Source organism: Trichechus manatus, unplaced genomic scaffold, assembly GCF_000243295.1.
Source record: "Trichechus manatus latirostris isolate Lorelei unplaced genomic scaffold, TriManLat1.0 scaffold00083, whole genome shotgun sequence".
NCBI lineage: Eukaryota > Metazoa > Chordata > Mammalia > Sirenia > Trichechidae > Trichechus > Trichechus manatus.
The window spans coordinates 1,893,153-1,915,371 of record NW_004444019.1 but is presented as its reverse complement, the minus strand read 5'-3'; the positions used below and the strand labels follow the sequence as shown (position 1 = coordinate 1,915,371).

Sequence of the window (22,219 nt, the reverse complement as noted above, 5' to 3'; positions counted from 1 at the left end):
AATCTGGAGAAAAGCAGACAAAGAAATTGAGTAGGAAACCATGGCAAAAATAAGGGAAAACACTAAAGAGTAAAAAATCCATTGCTGTCAAGTTAATTCCAACTCATAGCAACCATATATAATGATGACACTTAACAGTAGTTGTCCATAAAAACTACTAATGGACCTCAGGAGAGGCAGAAAAGGCCAATCTGGATAAGCCCAGGTACTGGATAATTTGGGGTGTTGTATAGCTGAAGTCCTCAGAAGTGTGATTAAAAATCTCAATAAGCTGAATGAGCCCTACTGCAGGACTTTCAGGAGGAGCTCGAGAGAGTGATTCAACCATGTTTATTATGCCTTTTGTGATATCTAGTTTATTATTAAATCTTTAATACCGTTGTTTTGTCCAATTTGTTTCCTTATCTCTGCAAAGTTTTTTAATCTATTTTGTATGAGATTTCTCTTTGGTTTCTCTCTTAGAGAATTTACATTCTCAATAAGTTCTATAGCTTGAAAGGCTGATGGGGAGTCTGCTTCTATTTCTTGGGTCATGACCCTATGTCATCTGACCCTTCATGGGATCGATATGAATACTGAATCTTTCCTTCCTTTCTTCCTTCCCCATCTTGATTATGCTTAATGTGGACAACTCTGTCCAGACCAGGATTGCTATGTTGCAGAGCTCCAGGATAATGCATTCACCCTGTATTCTTTGTAGTTGGTTTTGGTTCTGTTTATTCTAATATAATGCGAATCATTTCTCCTGATGTCTATCATGGCTTCAAAAATTGGAATTAGGTTATTTTCCTTTGTTAAAGGATAATTATTTTTTATGTTATACGAAATTAATATGTGGTTCCTTTTAGAGGCTCCAGAGGAGAATCTATTCCTTGCCTTTTCCAGCTTTTGGCAGTTGCCATTGTTCCTTGGCTTGTGGGTGTACCTCTCCAATCTCTGTTGCTGTTGTCAAATTTCCCTCTGCTTCCCTCTTAAACAAACACTTGATATTACATTTAGCGCCCACCCAGATAATCAATATACTCTTCCCATCTCAAGATCCTTAACCTAATCACAGCTGCAAAGTCTCTTTTGCCATATAAGATAACATTCACAGGAACAGTGTAAGTATCTTGGGGGCCATTATTCAGCCCTCTGCAACTCCCTACTTTTCACATGATGTACAAAAATCATTCTAGGTAGAGTATAGATATTAAGTAAAGATTGCAGAGGAGAATATAGGAGAATAACTTCATGACCTTGGGGCAGAAAAAGATTTCTTAAATAGGACACATATAGTACCATGAAGGATAGATTGATAAATAATTGACCCACACTAAAATTAATAACCTTCATTATGCAGATGACACAACCTTGTTTGCTGAAAGTGAAGAGAACTTGAAGCACTTGCTGACGAAGATCAAAGACTGTAGCCTTCAGTATGGATTACACCTCAACACAGAGAAAACAAAAATCCTCACAAGTGAACCAATAAGCAACATCACGATAAATGGAGAAAAGATTGAAGTTGTCAAGGATTTCATTTTACTTGGATCCCCAATCAACATTCATGGAAGCAGGAGTCAAGAAATCAAAAGACTTGTTACATTGGGCAAATCTGCTGTAAAAGACCGCTTTAAAGTGTTAAAAAGCAAAGATGTCACTTTAAGGACTAACGTGTGCCTGACCCAAGCCATGGTGTTTTCAGTCACCTCACATGCATGTGAAAGCTGGATGATGAATAAGAAAGACCAAAGAAGAATTGATGCCTTTGAAGTGTGGTATTGGTGGAGAACATTGAATATACCATGGACTGCCAAAAGAACAAACAAATCTGTCTTAGAAGTACAACCAGAATGCTCCTTAGAAGCAAGGATGGTAAGACTATGTCTCACATACTTTGGACATGTTATCCTGGAGAAGGACATTATGCTCTGTAAAGTAGAGAGTTACTAAGAAAGAGGAAAACCCCCAATGAGATGAATCGACACAGTGGCTACAATGGGCTGAAGCGTAACAACGATTGTGAGGATGGCGTGGGACCGAGCAGTGTTTCATTCTGTTGTACCTAGGATTCCTATGAGTCGGAACCGACTCGATGGCACCTAACAACAAAATTAAAAACATATGTTCACCAAAACTCACCTTTAAGAGATTAACAAGGCAAACTGTAGAACGAAGGAGTAAAGGTATTTGCAATATTTATAGTTGGAAAAATATTTTATCATATATGTGTGTATATATATGTGTATATGTGTGTAAAATCAATAAGGAAAAAACAGACAACTGAACAAATATATGGACAAGAAACGCTGACACTTCACAGAAGACGATATCCAAATGACCAATAAACATAAGAATATGCTCAAATTCACTAATAATATCAAAATAAAATTTAACATAACAATGAGCACAGAATAGTTAAAATTTAAAAGATGGCAATACCAAGTATTGGTAGACTATGGATCAATCAACTAGAACTCTCATACACTGCTGGCAAAGAGTTCAATTGAAGCAAGCAGTTTGGAAAACTGGCAATAGCTACTAAAGCAAATCATATGGATACTCTATAAAAGAGCAATACTACTCCTAGATGCTTACCAGACTGAAATTCATTCACTGCAATATGAGAAGACACATGCAGGATTGTGATGGCACCATTCTTCTTAATAAGTAAAAGCAGGAAAAATGTCCAAATACAGAAGAAAGGATGACTAAATTGTGTATGTAGATTCAATAGAATATTATAAAGCAAAGAAAATGAATGAACTGCAGCATGGATGTGATCTCACAAACATAACATGGAACAAAATGAAATAAGCACAAAAAAACACATACATTGGGATTCCACTCATATGAAGATTAAAATCAAGCAAAACGACTCCTTGCTATTAAAACATCAGGATAGTGGTTATTTCTGGTAGGGAAAGAAAGGCATAGTGATTGTTAGGGCTTCTGACAGTGCAAGTCATGTTAATTTTCTTAACTTGGGTGGTGTTTATGTGTGTGGGTCCTCTTTGTGATAAATTGTTGAGAAATATGCTTAAAATCTAGATAATTTTTATAAGTTACACTTTAAGAAATTTTAAAAAAATAGAGATCTATGTACTCACTTGGAGAGATGCTGAAAATTTTTTGGTAAATGGAAAGAGAAAGTTGGATAAAGCTATTTAAAGCATGGTCTCACTTTTAAAAATAAAACCAAGGGTGTATATAAATGTGTGATGTGGATAGATAGAGGATAGATAAAAAAGAATGCATTGTAAGATGGAGGATGGACTTGGGGAAAGGGCAATTTCTCTTGTATTTTGCATTTATCTGCCAGTTTAATTTTTATGAGAGACATGTTACCTCGTAATTAAAATATAAATAATTTTAAGAAATGAGAAATAATAACCCATTGCTGTCGAGTCGATTCTGACTCATAGCGACCCTATAGGAAATAAAATTTATAAATTGGATTCAAAACAACAGTAATAAATACAAGCTATTCAATATTCAATCTGTATCAGGCACTTTTCACTTATTTTTCTCTTTAATTGTCATACTAGTTCTAGTAGTCAGTTGTTTTCATGATCTCATTTTAACATGTAAGGAAACTGAGGCTCAAAATAGTTAAAGTCATCAAGCTATTAGGAAGCAGGGCCAGAATTTCAACCTATGTCAAGTTAGTACCATGAGAATACCATGCTATTCTCAGCCTATGGAAAATAACATCTATTTCTAATATAGTAGTTAAGTTAAATAATTCTCTAGTAACACTCCTACCGTTACTCCGAACCATTACTCCTTAAAAGCAAAGTTTGTGTTTAGTGAATGACTAATTGTCATTGAATGAAATTTAAATATACATTAATTATTAATTTTAGTGTTTTATTTGTTCTTGAAGGTAGTGAGAAGAATTTTGGAAAACAGTTTCTTCATTTATTTCTTGTGGAAGGAAGGCCCACAATTAAATATGGATGTGGAAGTTCTCAAAATATCTTGACACTTTCTGCCAATTACAGCATTAACACAAATGTATTCATCCCCATCACAATACAGTAAGTATCCCACAGTAGTTATTTGAACTGTCGTGTGAGACCTTATTTTTAAATTTTATTTATATGTGTAATAACCATCCATAAACGGGATGAATTCATCTGAAAATTGTTTTGCCAATCTTTTTTTTTTTTTTTTTCAGTTTGGTGGTATAAACTACAAATTGAACTAAGGTGTAATTTGATACCATCTAGTGGTGATCAAATTTTACACAAACTAAATTCATTTATTTAAAAATATCATGGAGCAAGCAAATAGATTAGTGTGAAGACTAGGTGGTCAGTTGAAATTAAGATCTAGTTTGATTGCTCAATAAGATATCTATTGAGTGAAAAGAAATTGAAAAGAGCCATTGACTTTTGCACAGAAAAAGAAAAAGCCAGGAGAAAAGAAAAACCAACTGAATATTAAATTAAGATGTCTCTCTGGATCATATGAATTTTTGGAAAGCAATCTTGATATCAGTTCATGCTTCAGAATTAAGAAATCTCAGAACAGAGACTTGGCTAAATATGATGGTCACATCTCAAGGGCATTACTGAACAAAATTTACATGTAGCAGCCAAGAATTTAAAATTCTTCATCAATATAGCAATCTATGGATAACAGTCTCCGAAGTTATTCTATGCTAATGAAAAATAGAATTTTGTTACTGGATGTGTGTGTTAGATGACAACGGGATAAGTTAGTCTAATCAGCAGGAGTCTTGGCTAACCTATGAAGGTTATACAAATCAAAAAACTTTCCCAGGGTATGCATCAGTCTGAAAATAAAATCAAGGAAATTGACAGCAATCTGAAAATGTAAACTCTTTACTGTCAGGGACTATATCTTACTCATTTTTAATACACTTAGCAGAGCATCTGACAGACAAGAAATGCTCAGTAAATGTCTGAAGAAATGAGGGTATCTGCATTGGGCAATTCAGTTAATTATAACAAGAAGGTAAAGAAATTACCCTAAGGTAATGAAATTATTATTTGTAAATTAGACAATACCCTTTTGGAACATTGAGCTCTGTATAGACAAAATAAGCTCTTCCAGAGCAATGAACTTAACTCCTATTTAAATCATCTCTCTTACCAGTGTTTGCTGTTGATCACAAAAAGGGGCCAGAGTTAAAGCTGAATAACTTAGAAAATGATTTAAAAGGAATTTTCTCTTGATAAGGTTTTTCTCATGTCATCATTTTATACAAACAACGAATGGAACATTTCGATTGTATAAAGTAATTTCTATTTTTTGGCAAAACTTTTTTAAAGGAATGATTTGATTTTTTGTTTTTTTAAGTAATTAATGATAATCTGATTAACCCATCCTCAGACAAACTACTTGCATCCTAGGTAGCCTCATGTTGAGAGCATCCTATAAAAAAATATTGACACCTCCAGTAAAACTGAAAAACAAGGACTTTCCAAATCTTTAATCTTATCCAAACTTTGGAAAGTGAAAAAAAGAGATTTTCTACTGATGCAAAAACACAACTCTGCTTTGTCTTGTAGTCAAAATCCTACAATAGCTTGCATAAAAGGCTTACCTTAAGACTATATATTTTTAATTAAACAAATCATAATTTAAAAAGATTTTGAGTGCCTACGTGGTAAATGCTCTCAATGTGTCTGAAAATCTGTCTTTCTCATATCTCTTTGCATTTCTTCTATACTTATTTTCTGTTTCATTTCATTTATTTATTTAACAAATGGCTCTTATTTGTGGCACTATACTAAGCTCCAGAATTCAGTGGTGTTATGAATTGAATTGTGTCTCCCAAAAATATGTGTTGTAAATCCTAACCCCTATACCTGTGGTTATTATCCCATTTGGGAATGTTAATGAGGCAATATTAGTGTAGGACATGTCTTAAATCAATCTCTTTTGAGATGTAAAAAAAGCAGATTGAGATGCAAGCAGAAATGGAGGAAGATAGATACCATACCATAGGCAGATCACCAAGAAACCAAGGAACAAGAACCTTCCCCTAGAGCCAAGAAAGAGAAAGCTTTCCTGTACAGCCAATGCCCTGATTTCAGATTTCTAGCCTCCTAAACTGTAAGAAAATAAATTTCTATTTGTTAAAGCCACCCACTTGTGGTATTTGTGTTATAACAGCACTAGATAACGAAGATAAAAGGTAAACCAAAACAGAAAAATCTTAATTCTTATGTGTTTAAAGTTTAACAAGGAAAATTGACAGATAGTCACACTACAGAGGGAATAATTAAAATTTGAGATGTGTTGGAAATTTAAAAAAAAAAAAAAGAAAAGCATGATACAAGAAGAGAAAGTCAAAAAGTAGCCTGGCTAAGACTAGCAAGACCAAGGAAGTTCTCTGGAAAAAAAAGTACTGTATTTTTACCTAAATAATGGGTGCCTTCTGTGTTTGTTTGCCAGCTGCACCCTCCCCTGCAAGGTGTTTTTGTAAGTACACTATGTTAATTTTTTTACAGCATCATGTAGAGGAGGAATGGCATGGTGGCACTTGTAAGGTGCCTTGCAGGGGGAGGGCACGGCCGGCAAACAAACAAAGAAGGCGTGTGTTATTTGCGTAAAAATATGGTTATAGTGAACTTGGTAAAAAACAGACATGACATGTATTCCAGGCAGAGAGCAGAATATGTGAAGACCCTTTAGTGGAAGGACGCTGACATATTCAAGTATCCAAAAGATCAGTGTAGATGGAACAGAGAAGCAGAGGAGGGTGGGTTAGTATTAGAAGACAAAAATTGAAAGGTCAGCAGTTGGTAAATGCTGTAGGTTTTTTAGCCATGTTAAGTAATGAATTGAGAAAGGTCAGTTAGATGGCTATTATAGTAGTCCAAGTAAGAGATAATTGTGACTTAGACTAGAATGGTGTCAAAGAGAAATTGAAAACTTTAAGACATAATTAGCAAGTAAAATGGATAGGACTTATGCATGATTGAATACCAGGATTACGAACAAAGTGATGTCAAAAATGACTACTCATTTCCTGACATGTGCAACTGGATAGAAGATGTTATCATCTACTAAGATAGCAAACAATGCAAAAAGAGCAGGTTTGATGGGGAAGATCATGAGTTCAGGGTTGAGCATGCTAAGATTAAGGTGCCTTTGAAACATCCAAGTAGAGTTTTCAAGTTGAATATATGACTCTAGAGCTCAAAGGAGAGGTCTGGATGGGAAATATAAATTTATGAATCATCAGTGTGTGTATGATAATTGAAACCATGGGCATAGATGAGGTACTGTGAGAAGAAAAGCTGCCTAGGACTCCATCTGGAGGACTTAACATTTAATGATTCAGTAAAGGAAGATGAAACTGTAAAAAATCTGAGAAAGAGTAACCAGAGAAGTAGGAAACAAAGAGAGTACAGTTCAGGGAAGGCAATGAAACGTTTATCAAACTCCTCTGATAGTGCATTTGTCTGTCCATATGATTCCATGACCTGGAGACTTCAGTGCTGGGGGATAGAGTCAGAAGCCAGACCGGAGTTTATGGGAAAATGAGTGGTATATGAGAAAATTGTGATAATAAATACAGACAACTCTTTCAAGAAATTTTACTTTGAAAGTGTGAAGAAAGGTAAGGTGGTAAGTAGAGGGAAGTGAGGAATTAAGAGGAAACAAAATTTAAGAGGGAAGATATTTAAGCATGTTTAATTGTTGATTGGAATGATTTAGTTCAGTGGAAGGTAAGAAAGAATAATTGAGAAAATGAAGTTTATCAGAGTTTGAAGTGATAGGATACACGGAACAGGAGGGAGAATTCCTGTCAGAGAGGAGACAGAATGGAGAGAGAGACATACTCATTGAGGCTTCTGATTTCTATCTTTGTGGATGTACCTTGATCTATGACTGTATTTTGTTTTATCCTACTCTATCCAGTTGTTTATGCCACCTTCTCTCTCTGTCTCATGCAATCTCTTCTTACCTCTCATCTTTAACTGGGCATAATTTAGAATTAAAAGGATCTTTTTGTACAGGTCTCCCTAGCTATGCTAATTATCACTAAAAGAAATCTCACTACCCAAATTCAGGATGAATTTCTCCCTAAAAATCATATGGATTAGGTTCCTTTTTAATTAAATGAATATTGATGAAATGTCTTCCATATCTAAGTGGTTCTTGACACTAAAATACTCATGACATGATTGATAAGAACTTATTTTCAGAAACTAATGGAATGAGCTCTAAGATGAACATGTAAAAACGATGGCTTTTTTATTTTGTTATTAATCATTAAGAATAAACATGTCAGTATTTCCTCCTACTAAATCTGCATTATATCGGTTGGGTAGATGGCAGAAGTAGAACAAACCTGAATAAGCCACTTGTAGTGATTGAGGTCAATTCAGTATCAAGATAGAAGTTCTTGTTAAATGAAATGGAGCAGAGATCATAGTTCTACAGATACATTGTAATTCATACTCATGCACAGTTTGTCTTTCATTTCAACAAATTTTGAAAGGGATCACATAGAGCTATTGGTTTTCACAAGGGTTATTCTCTTTGGGGGAAGTTCAGAAAAATTGTCTTACTATATATATAACTTTTTAAAAGTTTCTGAAGTTTAAAGTTTTCTGGCACCTTTTGTGTCTGTCCTACACAAGAGCTCACTCTTTACCCAGTATTTTGTTCCCTAAAGGATCTCTGTGCCCTTTTCGTTAGATGATTACTATATTATCTGCATGTTTTAGAGCTACATATCCTATTCCACCTTCCCTAGAGTCTACCACCCCATACACATGATAGTTTCTCAAAGATTTCTCCAAGGGTATAAAGTTATCCATGTCCCTCTAAGACACACTCTAATATCTAGCAATTCATTTTAGTTAACAGATTCTTAGGGTAGTAAAGACAAGTTAATGTTGGCCTAAAATTGCATAATTGCCAGAACCACCATTTCCCCATTAGCTACTTTTTAGCAGCAGGTCACTGTAAGGGAGTGGATGGTTTAAGACCAATTGTACAGAGGCTGGAAAATTTTCAGGCGTTGGGCAGAAATAACCCTAGTACTTGCTAAATCCCAAATATACATCAGGGAAGAACATTGCAAGCATTTTTATCTTTGATCCAGAAACAAAATAAACAACTGAAAACTACTGCTGCATTTCGAAAATGGACTGATTTTTACCTTCTATTGATCTTATTTTGGAGAAGCCCTGGTGGTGCAAAGGTTAAAGAGCTCGGCTGCTAACCAGAAGATCAGTGGTTGGAACCCACCAGCCACTCTGTGGGAGAGAGATATGGCAATCTGATTCCGTGAAGATTTACAGCCTTGGAAACCCTATGGGGCAGTTCTACTCTGTCCTATAGGGTCGCTGTGAGTCAGAATTGACTCCACGGCAGTCAGTTTGATTTTTTTTTTTAAGTTTTTTATTGATCTTATTAATTTCTATGAGATAAAAACCTCATTACACCCCTGAAACCTTCTTAAAACCAAACAATAGGTTAACTTAACTAGTAAAAAATGTCTGCCGTGAGCATTAGGCACTTTTAAGAACTATCTATATTGGATCAAATTGACAACAGCAACTCGAAAGATTAGATAGGAACCTTTGGGGGTGGTGAATTTATGCTAACTGGGGAGGAACAACTCAGACAAGAAGGGTGAGAATAGTTATACAACTCAAAAAACGTAATCAATGTTACTAAACGGTACATGTAGAAACTGTTGAATTGGTGTGTGTTTTGCTGTGTATATTCTCAACAACAAAATAAATAAAATTATATATAAAATAAAAACTAAAAATAAAACTACCATATAAGCCAACAATTCCACTGCTAAGAATATACCCAAAAGACTTGAAAGCAGTAACACGAACAGACTTTGTACACCAATATTCATTGCAGCATTATTTACAGCAGCCAAAAGGTAGAAACAACCTAAATTCCCATCAATAGATAAATGGATAAACAAAATGTGATATACACATACAATGGAATACTACTCGGCCAGGAAGAGAAATGCAGTCTTGATACATGCTGCAACATGGATGGAGCTTGCAGACATTATGCTGAGTGAAATAAGTGAATCACAGAAGGACAAGTATTAGATGACCTCATTTTATAAAAAGACAAAAATAAGCAAATGTATCAAGACCAAAATTTATTAGTGGTTACCAAGGGTGGGAGGGAGAGGGGATGGGGAGCTATTGTTTATGGAGCACTGAATTCAATTTATGGTGTTGGTAATTTCACATTGATTAAGGGTGTTACACAGCCTATTAATGTAGTTGCTGTCAATAAGTTGTACACCTGTAAAAATTGTTCCTGTCACTGAATTGTACCTGTGAAAAGTTGAATTGGCAAAAATTGTGTCATATATTTACAACAACAACCAAAAAAAAGAGCAGTTGTTGAGGTTACTTATATACAACCGAACACCTCATGAGATTTGGTTCCTTGGTTTGGAGGTTTAGGGTAACGGTTTAATGAGATATCCCAGTTAATTGGCCTAATAATGTGTTGAGTGCTTCTGTTCTATCTCCTCGTTTGTTGCATAGTGCCTGGGGTCTTAAAAGCTTGCAAGTGGCCATCCAAGGTACAATTGTTCTCCATTTGCCTAAATTAACAGAGTAAGAAGGAGCATCAGGAATGGGGGAAGAAACAGAATGTGTAGCTAATCGCCCCCATGAACAACTCCTCCTTTGCCATTAGAACAGAAGAACTGGATGGTGCCCAGCTACCACAACAGAATATTTTGATCAAAGATTCTGTAGAAGAATCCTGATCAAAAGGGAGTAAATGCAGAACAGAATTTAAAATTCTCATGGAATTCTGATCTCCTAGAGCTGTGGAGTCTGTATGAACCCCCGAAATTATAGCCCTAAAATAATCTTTAAAGTTTAAACCAAAACTATCCCCTAAAGTCTTCTTAGAACCAAACAATAGTTTAGCTTAGCTAATGAAGAATGTCTGCCTTGAGCATTGTTCTCTTTTAAGAATTATCTGTACGGGATCAAACTGACAATAGCAACTTGAAAGATTAGATAGGAAAGTTAGGGGGCAGTGAGTTTATGTTAATGAGAGAGGAACAATTCTGAAAAGAGAGTGAGAATGGTTGCTCAATTTGAAGAATGTAATCAATGTCATTGAATTGTACACATAGAAATTGTTGAATTTGTGTATGTTTCTGCTATGTATATTCTCAACAACAAAAAAAAATAAAATAAACTATTTTTAAAAATGGGGGGAGAAAACCCTCATTACACACACACAAACATATATTGGAGTCCCTGGGTGGCAAAAACGGTTAAGCGCTCGACTATTAGCCAAAAGGCTGGTGTTTTGAACCAACCCAGAGGTACCTCAGAAGACAGTCTTGGGAATCTGCTTCTAAAAGGTCACAGCCTTGAAAATTCTATGGAGTAGTTCTACTCAGTACACATGGGTCACTATGAGTCAGAATTGACTCAATAGCAACTAACGACCACAACTATATATATATAGAGAAAGACAGATAGAGATTATTTCCTATTTGTTTTCAATAACTCATTTCCCACAATTGTTTGATTAAGAAAGTAGATAACAATGTTTATTATAGTATAAAACTTTCATTAACCCTGACAAATAAGAAGTAAAAAGGATTCTAAGTAGAATTGATTTTGGTTATATCAAATAAAAAGATTTACTAGAAAATGCTTAAAAGAAAAGTAAGAAAGAAACAAATAACAACTTCTTATAATACCTATATTCAATTTGCCAAAAGCCTTTCAGACAGCTAGGGTCAACCATCAGATTCTAGTGCTTTGCCATTTTCCCAGGTATACTCTCTGCATTACAACTTGCTGTCCCTGCTGGTTTGACCTATAGCTCCTTATACAGAAAGAAAGCAGGACACCATCCAAGTTCAAACAAGAAGAGAGAATATCCATAATATATTAACAAGTATAATTTTGAGAATGACTCAAAATTACTAACACCAATTACTAGAGTAGGACATCATGTTTGCTGGTTTTCTAAAATATAAAAGGTATAAAAAGTTTTTCATACTTTTCTAATAGTTTATATTATATAAGCTATGAATTGCATGTCTTTAGTCTTAGAGCCAAGAAACTATATAGTAGTGAGAACTTTCACTTCTTGAAACAGATGGTGACTTTTGAACTGTGCTAAATCTATAAGATATTAGATTTATTCATAAAACATTGCCATGTCAATATGAATAGTTTGGCAAGCTTTTCATCTTAAAAAGGTCAAACTTCATCACTTCAATATTAATTTCTGCAGCTACTCCATCAACTCCTCCATCTGGTATTTCTTAGAGGAAATGTAGGAAAACTACGGCTCAAACTGGGAAATGTAGCATAATATTTTATTACATTGATACGTATATAAATACATAAATCTAAACTTTGATTGCATTGTGGTGGCTTGCATGTTGCTGTGATGCTGGAAGCTATGTCACTAGTATTTCAAACACCAGCAGGGTCACCCACAGTGGACAAGTTTCAGTGGAATTTCCAGACTAAAACAGATTAGGAAGAAAGGCCTGTTGATCTACTTGATTTAATTAGCTAATTAAAACATTATGGATCACAACAGAATATTGTCCAAATGCTTGTTTTGGACATGTTGTTAGGAGGGATCAGTAGCTGGAGGAGGACATCATGTTTGGTAGAGGACCAGCGTGGGCGAGGGAGACCCTCAGTGAGAAAGATTGACACAATAGCTGCAACAATGGACTTGAACATGCTGGCAATCGTGAGGTTGACCCAGAACTGGACAATATCTTGTTCTATTATATATAATGTCTCCAAGAGTCAGAATTAACTGGACAGGAGCTGTCTATCTATCTAAACATTGCTCCTACTCTTTTATCCATATATAACTTTACAGTTAAATACTAGCTAGACAGCAAATTATAACATAGTTTATTGGTATTAAAATGTGAAGACCCACTGTAAAATTTAAATTTCCTTCATTATGTAAACTAAATAAAATCTGTAAAGAATCTCTATAGGTCTAGAAGTTGGTAATTTCAGTATCGTTTATGGTTATTGGATAGAGTCCTGTCCTCTGCTAGTATGTAAAGCTGTCTTTAAATTTCACATATCTTGAAACACAAAGAAACTAAGTAGCAATTAGTGCTTAGTGATGCAGAAATTGGATGGAACTTTCTGAGCAAAGACATCATAATCTGAGTCTGCACAGTATATTTACTGACTAATACATCAGTAGACTCTACCTCACCACTATCTGTCAGTTTGCCTTACTATGATGGCTGTGTGTTTCTTTGATGCTGGAAGCTGTGCCACCAGTATTTCAAACACCAGTAAGGTCACCCATGGTGGACAGGTTTCAGCAGAGCTTCCAGACTAGAACAGATTAGGAAGAAAGGCCTAGTGATCTACTTCTGAGAATTAGTCAATGAAAACCATACGGATCACAATAGAACATTGTCCGGCTTGTTTGCTATGGACACATCCTCAGGAGGAATCAATTACTAGAGTAGGACATCATGTTTGCTGAAGTAAAGGGCCAATGAAGGCATGGGAGACCCTCAGTGATATGGATTGTGCAATAGCTGCAACAATGGACTCAAATATGCTGCCAATTGTGAGGACAACACAGGACCAGGCAATGTTTTGTTCTGTCGTGCATGAGGTCACCGTGAGTCTGAGTTGACCTGATGACAGCTAACGACAGACTCTATAAGCCAGTTTAATATAGAAAAATATATTTCAACTGATTGCTTGACTATGTAGTCACTTATTTGCTATTCTTAATTGTCCAATTCAATTCAAATTGTCCAAATGCAATGGCTATTAGCAAAGCTTCAAAAGTGAAAACTCAAGTCTACAACTCCTCATCTTCTCTTGTGTTAAGATGAGGAGATAGATGAGAGAATTGGTCAACCCTTAGGTCCTGAGAGTCACCATAGAGACTCTGCTGAGGAAAAGGGAGATAGCACTTAGCAAGGACATCGATAACATGGAGTAGCAAATGAACTGGATTTTGAAAAAGGATGCAGAATTGTAAGCAGATCTGCAAAGACATGGAAGTGTGGAATAATACCACGACTCATGTGGAAAATTGTACAAAATCGGGATGACAAGAATATAAACTTCAGGTGAAAGGATGTTTAGGTCTTCACCAACAAATACTGTCACTTCAAATGCAAAGAAATACAATAAATTAAAATAAAAAGCAAGAAAATCTTATGAGCACTAGCAACTTACACTGAGGAAAACCTCAGATTTTCTTCATCCTTTGTTGTTAGTAGTAGATTTTGACAACTGACATAAAGGACTTTTGAGGAAATTTGAATTATTGTTATGTGCTGGCACTGTGTATGACAAAAAGAACTTCAAATCCCTAAAAGCCTTGTCTTCCTGTAGTTCTAAAATATGTGTAGTCTATTGTCTTTAAGACAAGATTTTGACAGTTATATAAGAAAGTAACAGGAAGCCAATGAAGACTTAGAGGTAACTTAAATATAAAGGAACGTGGGCAGAAAAGCAATAATTGGTAGGATCAGACAACACTTTAACACACAGAGAGGTTAAGTAAAGGGATTTAACAAATTGAAAAATAAGGTTCATGAGGAAACACCAAGGGATTTTTGTTTTGTTTTGTTTATTAAGTGGAGGCGTGGTTATTTAACAGTATGGATTTCGATTTCATGTATTTTCATACGCCCTCGGTTCTATAGACCGGAAGTTGTTGTTGTTGTTATGTGCCATCAAGTAGATTCTGACTTACAGTGACCCTATATGACAAAGTAGAGAACTGCCCCATAGGGCTTCCTAGGCTGTAAACTTTATGGAAACAGATCACCAGGTCTTTTCTCCCACAGAGCTCTGGGTGGGTGAGTGCTTTAACCATTGCACCACGAGGATGCCCATCAACATGGTTACAGGATACCTTATTATTGCCTTAAAACATCCACCAGGAAAGATATTTTACTGTGAAAAATCTTTAAACCTTATTCTTAGCAGTAGGGCTCAATCCTTGACATAATATTTATATTAACTTCTTTAGAATAATTCTCACAGATAGGACTAAAAATATAGATCATCCTATTTAGAAAAGAGTCAACCATCTAATGTTCTAAAATTGTATCCTTCTATGCGAGCTTCCTACTCAACATATCACCCATTACTTCATCAGTATACTGAATAAAAAGTAGAGCTATATTGAGATGAATTGTGTTATGATTTAACATCTGTGAATTCTGTTTCACCTAATATATGACCAATTGAGAATAATTTCAGACTTAAAAATATTTACTATTGTTTTTCAATTGAAAGCTTGTTCCGTAGACAGGTATTGGTATAGAGCCAAGCTGTTTGAACTCAATAAACATAGACTGATGACTTTAATTATTTGTTCAGATAATTTATTCTAATGGCATTGTGAGACACAGTAAATTCCTACTTTATGTTATTTGATATAGAATTCTGCCCTGGCTCCTTCTTCTTTTTAACTTTGTAACTAAAAAAAAAAAAAATCTCACCACTGTCAAGTTGATTCTGATTCATAGTGACCCCATAGGGTTTCCAAGGCTGTAAATCTCTACAGAAGCAGACTGCCACATCTTTCTCCCGTGGAGCCACTGATGGTTTCAAACTGCCGACCTTTCAGTTAGCTGTTGATCACTTTAACCACTGTGCCACCAGGGCTTCTAATTTTGTGATAGCTGCCCTAATTCTAATTGTCAATACTATCTGAACCATAAATCCTGCCCTTCAAAGACAAAATGTGACAAAGATGAAAAGGAGGAGTGTCCAGGACAAAACCCTGTATCAAATATCATGAATACGAATTTACTGTGTCTCATGATGACATTATGTCCACCTTATATCCAACGGCATCTGATTTACATAGGAGCTGATTTAGACACCTATGCAAAGCTCCTCCCATTTGGAATGCAGAAATTTCCAATTATATCTGATGAACTAGGGTAAACTCAACCACGTCCCAGAATCCCTTCCCCTCTCCCAAATGAATAAAATAGCCAAGGAGCATCCTTCTGCTTGTGTTGTACTATCAATGACACACATCCTGTCACTAGGGTGCAGTAGTAGAATTTAATTTCCCAAGATCAGAGTGAAAAACTCAAACTCCTCTAGCACATAAGCCTCAGAAAAGGGGATGGAAACACAGTTTCAGCTTTGTGTAGCTCCCATGCAGAATTGTTGGAAAAGAAAAAGTAAAGCTTTGGTTTGGTGAGGGTCAGCCTAGTGCTTGGAAACAAGCAGTCTTGAGGATTACTAAAAATATTTGGAGAGGGAGATCTATAATGCATTGCAATTCCTGTAGTTAAAAGAGTGAGTTTCAGCCACTAAGACTTAATGACTAGCATCTTAGGTCAAAGACCTCTGTAAAGTTTTAAAAGCAAAGATGTCACTTTGATGACTAAGGTGTGTGTGACCCACGCCATGGTCTTTTCAATCACCTCATATGCATGTGAAAGCTTGACAATGAAAAAGTAAGAAGAATTGATGCATTCAGATTGTTGTATTGGCAAATAATATTGGATATAGAGTGCACTGCCAGGGAAATGAGTAAATCAGTCATAGAAGAAATACAGCCAGAATATTCCTTAGAAGGATGGCGAGATTTTGTCTCATTTATTTTGAACGCGTCATCGGTAAAGACCAAATGCTAGAAAAGAACATCGTGGTTGGTAATGTAGAGGGTCAGCGAAAATGAGGGAAACCCTCAGTGAGATGAAGTGACACAATAGCCACAACAATGGACTCAAACATACCACCGATGGTGAAGATAGCACAGGACCAGGTAACGTTTTGTTTTACATAAAGTTGCCAAAAGTTGGAGCTGATTCAATGGCAACCACCACCTACAACACCTAAGGCCAGTTTCCTTAGTAACAGCCTCTGTCATGGATATTTGTATACAGGAAGTTTATTAGGGAGTGCTCTTGAAAACAACATCTGTAAGACCATGAGAGAAGCAGGACTGAGAAGAGGGAGAAGTTGAATTGCAAAGCAGTTGCAACAGAGGCATAAACTGATCCTCATGGGAGCTCTTGAGATATGATGACCCTTCACAGTTTCCTGAATTTTGTCAAGGGGACCAAGCATTTTTACCCACTCACCTACCCCTCACATCAACCAGTCATTGGAAGGAGCCTTGAGGGTGTGTAGCCTTGAGAAAGGACTCTCTTTGGCTGAGGGCAGTACCCAGAGAAGGACTCAGCAGTGAGCCATCAGCAGCTGGGCTTTGTGTTCCTTGGTCTTGATGGGGTCTCTGGGCAGCACACCACAATATCTACTACAACTGGTGAACTCATGACTACACCAGCACTTAAAGCCTGGTAAAACCTGAGAGACTTGGGTTTTATGTCTACCTAAGCAAGTTAATGATTTTTTAGGTAAACTAGACATTTATCTCCGCGTCTACTATTACCCCTATTGCACTAACCTGGGAGCTAAGTTCCCTGTGTTAATGACATAGTTCTACTCTCACTTGCCAGAAGTGACCCAAAGAAATAGTGAACCTTATAAAGAACAGCTAAGTACTAATCATGCCAAAATCCAGACTGCCAATTCTGTAGATGTACATCAGCTTGGACACAGATAACCACAAATAATGTTATTAAATGATGTATCATTAGAACATAGAAAACTGCCCAGGGAGGACAAAACAGGGAAAAGATAAATAGACAGATCTTTATAGGTTCATTCAGATTCAAAATGAAGGCACAGAACATCTGAAGGGCAGAATCATGGGAATGGGGAAGTGAGGAAGCAAAGAACCTTCTGTTTTACTCCAAAGGGGTTTTTTACCCATCTGTTTCTTTCTTTGAAACAAAAGGTTAATAATACTAATTTTTTGCTATACATCTGCCATGAAGATCATCTATATTAAAGTGCTTTGAAAGCATCCAGTATCTCTTGAATGTGTAATACTACGGTTTCTCATCCATATGAGTCTATTTCTTCTATTATTTTCCTAAGACTAGAAAAACTGGTCACTACTTTTTATTTTATAGCATCTCATTAATAACACTTCATAAAAACTTTGATAAAGTTTTCTACTGATATTTCTTCTTCCAATTAAATAAACTTAGTTCCTCATGTTTTTGTTTTCTAAGCATTTAATTATTTTCAACACTGTATTTTAGATCTATCGGTTTTCCACAGCCCTAACAGTTGAATTTTATGTACTGATTCCATTTTTTAATAGACAGAAAGATAAAAGGCATCACACGTGTTTCTTCTTCTTCTAGAATTATCCTATAGATTATTAGAAGCATCATTTTCCAATATACAGGCAGATGTCAAAAACCAGATATATCAGTCAAGACTTATTGGCTATGCATTCTGGGTATTGTTCAAGGTATATATATGAGGGAGATACAACATTTAGTGAAAGTAATATTCTTTTCTTATCTAGTCCACCATTCTGCCTCTCTTCAGACATTTCTCCTTTGTATTCATGGTGTAGACACTCTCGGTTTGTCTGTTTCTTGGAAAGTTGCCAGACAGAGGCTGTTGGCAAAGCTCTATGATTACATAGTATATATTCCAATGTGTCTCACTGGGAGCCTTTGTGGCACAGTGGTTAAAAGCTTGGCTAATAACCAAAAGGTCAGCAGTTCAAATCTACTGGCCGCTCCTTGGAAACCCCATGGGGCAGTTCTGCTCTGTCCTATAGAGTCGCTATAAGTTGGAATTGACTCGATGGCAATTTGGTTTTGAGTGTCTCACCAAATCTGCTAAAGAAGATTTTGAGAGATCTAATGTATATTTGGAGCACTGCTAGTGCAGTGGTTAGGAGCTTGACTGCTAACCAAAAGGTCAGCAGTTCAAATCCACCAGCTGCTCCTTGGAATCCCTATGGGGCAGTTCTACTCTGTCCTATAGGATCACTATGAATCAGCATAGACTCGACAGGAACGGTTTTTTTTTTTATTTAATATATATGTTGTGTGAAGTATGAGATGTTCCCAGTGGCTTTTACTGAAAGCCACTGCATTTGTCACAGTAGTAGGGTAATTAATCCCCTAACCTCTGGTGCAAGTGTTTTTTGAAGTCTCTTGCTTGTTAAGCTTGCCTCCTTTTATAGTTTCATAAGTGGGACAGTGGTAGGCCTGGAGCTATCAGAGATCAGGCATTGATATATGGTAGAAAAAGCAGGTGAGCAAGGTCATGGAGTGTGCACATGTCTTCTTGTACTGCAAAAAGTAGATTTGTTCCCATGACAGCAGGGAAGAAGGCTGCTCTCATTGTGTGGTGAACTAATAAATGTCTGGTATGTTTAGGGTAGATCCAACAAAACAAGATTTTATTTACAAAGATATGCTAAACATTTCCCCTGCATAGCAGTAATTTCATTCTAGTTATTTCTTCGTGCTCATTAAAAGCTACGTAACAATAACCAACAACAACAAAACAGTTGTAGTTGAATTGACTCTCACTCATGACGACCCCATGTGTGTCAGAGTAGAACTGTGCTCCATAGGATTTTTAGTGGCTGATTTTTCAGAAACAGATCACCAGGCCTTTCTTCCGAGGTGCCTCTGGGTGGACATGAACCCCAACCTTTCAGTTAGCAGCTGAGCGTGTTAACTGTTTACACCAGCCAGGGACTCCATGCGATAACAGTGAATATTTGTTTTACACTTATTGTGACAGGAACTATGCTAAATAATTTTAAGCACAAACTCATTTAATCTTCACAATATCCCTATGGGGTAGTTACTTTTATGATATCATTTATAGATGAGGAAACCAAGACTTAAATAGATTAAGTAATTTATCTAAGATCAGGCAACTAATAAGACCTTTACAAGTAATTGAACCAGGGCTTCCACTTAGGCTTCTTTACTCTAAATCTTATATTTAACTTGCATGCTACATAGCTCATTGTTGTCAGATTTTCCTTCCTGAAATACTCTTTAAATGCAGTCTCTTCCAAATTAAAGAATATATAAGAATACTCCATTCTCATCACTCATCATTTCAGTGACAAGTTATGTGGCTTATAACCAAGGTTCCCTATCAGCTGCTTACCCACACATCTGTATCTTCCTCTAATATTCAACATGGGCTTTCCCTTTCCATTAAAGCCATGGTCCTTATTGTCCCACACGCAGTCCTGCTCTTTCTCACCACATCTGTTTCAGCTAATGCTAAATAAATTTTCCCCTGAAATATCTCTTTGATCTTTTCTACTAAATTGCACACTACCCTTTCTGAAAGACCTATCTCTTTATTGAAGCCAGTCTAGATTGAATTCAACTCATACTTAACTTTCTTATCTCAAATCCCCGCATACTCATATCTTAAGATATTTTCTATCGGTCTTTTTGATAGACAGCTCTGCCACCTCCAAAGCTGAATAATAAGCAGTCCAAAGAGGCCTTTCCTTGTCATATTTAAACTAATGTAAAAATGCTAGCAATAGAATAAGTATATATTAAAAGGTAGATGGCTTTTGACGGCAGTGGTAGTTCAGTGGTAGAGTTCTCACCTTCTATGCAAAAGGTGTGAATTTGATTTCCAGCCAACACACCACATGTGAAGTCACGACCACTCATCTGCCAGTGGAGGCTTGCATGTTGTTGCAATGTTGAACAGACTTTGCCAGAGCTTCCAGACTAAGATGAACTAAGAAAGGCCTGGAAGTCTACTTCTGAAAAATCAGTCAATGATGCTTAGGTACAACCAAAACCCTCATGGTATTTGATTCCTTGGTCTGGAGGTTTAAGGTCATGGTTTCATGGGACATCCCAGTTTGATAACATGTTTAGTGCTTCTACCTCCTGGTTTGTTGCGTAGTGCCTGTGGTCTTAAAAGCTTGCAAGTGGCCATCCAAGGCACAATCGTCTCTATTCACCTGGAGCAACAGAGGAAGAAAAAGAGTCAGGAATAGGAGGAGGAAATGGATGTTTGGCTAATTGCCTCTATGAACAACTGCTTCCTTTACCATTAGACCAGAAGACCTGGATGGTACCCAGCTACCATTACTGAACATTTTGATCAAAGATTCTATAGGATAATCCAAATCAAAAGGGGGAAAATGCAGAACAGAATTTCAAATCCTCATGGACTCCAGATTTTGTGGAACCATGGAGGCTGAAAGAACCCCTGAAACTAATGCTCTGAGATAATCTTTAAAACTTAAATGAAAAATATCCCCTGAAGTCTTCTCAATGACTTCTTAAAGAACAAACAATAGTTTAGCTTAACTAGTAAAAAATGTCTGCCTTGAGCATTATGCTCCTTTAAGACTATATGGTATCAAAGTGACAACGGCAACTCAAAAGATTATATGGGAACCTTAGGGAGCAGTGAGTTTATGTTAATGGGGGAGGAACAATTCAGAAAAGGATGGAGAGAATGGTTGCTCAACTCAAAGAATGTAATCAATGTCACTGAATTGTACATGTAGAAAGAGTTGAATTGGTGTATGTTTTACTGTATATATTTTCAACAACAAAAAGATGATATATGAAACTGAACACAGTATAAAGAAGGATTGAGGATATGACAAGTAGAAAGAAAAGTAGTTAGTACTTAATCATGGAACTCTTCTTAAAGGAGACAAGTTTTAAACTAGAGCTTAAAATATGTGAAAGTCATGTAAATTTATCTTTTTAGAGAGATTACTTGGGTAGTAGGTTTGGCCTTACAAAAGTATAAATGATAAAACAAGAGATTAGAAAATTGACAAGCTTAATGGGAACTCCAGACATAATGTTGCAAAAAAAGGAATGGCATTTGAAGTTAGATGGTGTGATAGTTAAGATTGTGTGTCAACTTGGCTGAGCCATGATTCTCAGTGTTTTGGCAGTCATATAATGTTGTGATCCTTTCCCTGTTGAGATTTGATATGTGATCACTCCCACGATGGGACCTGCTGTGAGGAGCCAATCAGTTGAAAGGGAGTTTCCTTGAGCCTGTAGCCTGCATCCAAATATAAGTGAACTTTCTGACTTTTGCCTGCTCTGGATCCTGTAGCTGGCTCCTGTTCATCTGACCTCCAGTTCCTGGGACTTGAGCTAGCAGCTTACCTGTGGTCTTGCCTGCTGATCTTGGAATTCATCAATCTTCACAGCCTGTGAGTAAGAGCCCTGCTCTCTGACCTGCCAGCCTTGGGTTTGCCAGCCCCTGCAGCTACATGAATCAGGAGAAGCCTCTGTCCCTGATCCATAGACTTGAGACATTCTAGCCTCTACAATTGCATGAGCCATTTCCTTGATATAAATCTTTCTATATATATATTTATATGCTTTACTAGTTTT

General features: G+C 36.4%; 1 protein-coding gene across 1 annotated transcript in view; it reads left to right on the top strand.

The window, feature by feature from the left end:
- The window catches only part of EYS (eyes shut homolog), a 1,981,143-nt gene that overhangs the window by 1,617,392 nt on the left and 341,532 nt on the right, over nucleotides 1-22,219 (top strand). The window contains 1 exon segment of the mRNA XM_012556965.2: nucleotides 3,869-4,022. Within this exon segment, the coding sequence (XP_012412419.2) occupies nucleotides 3,869-4,022 (154 nt within the window).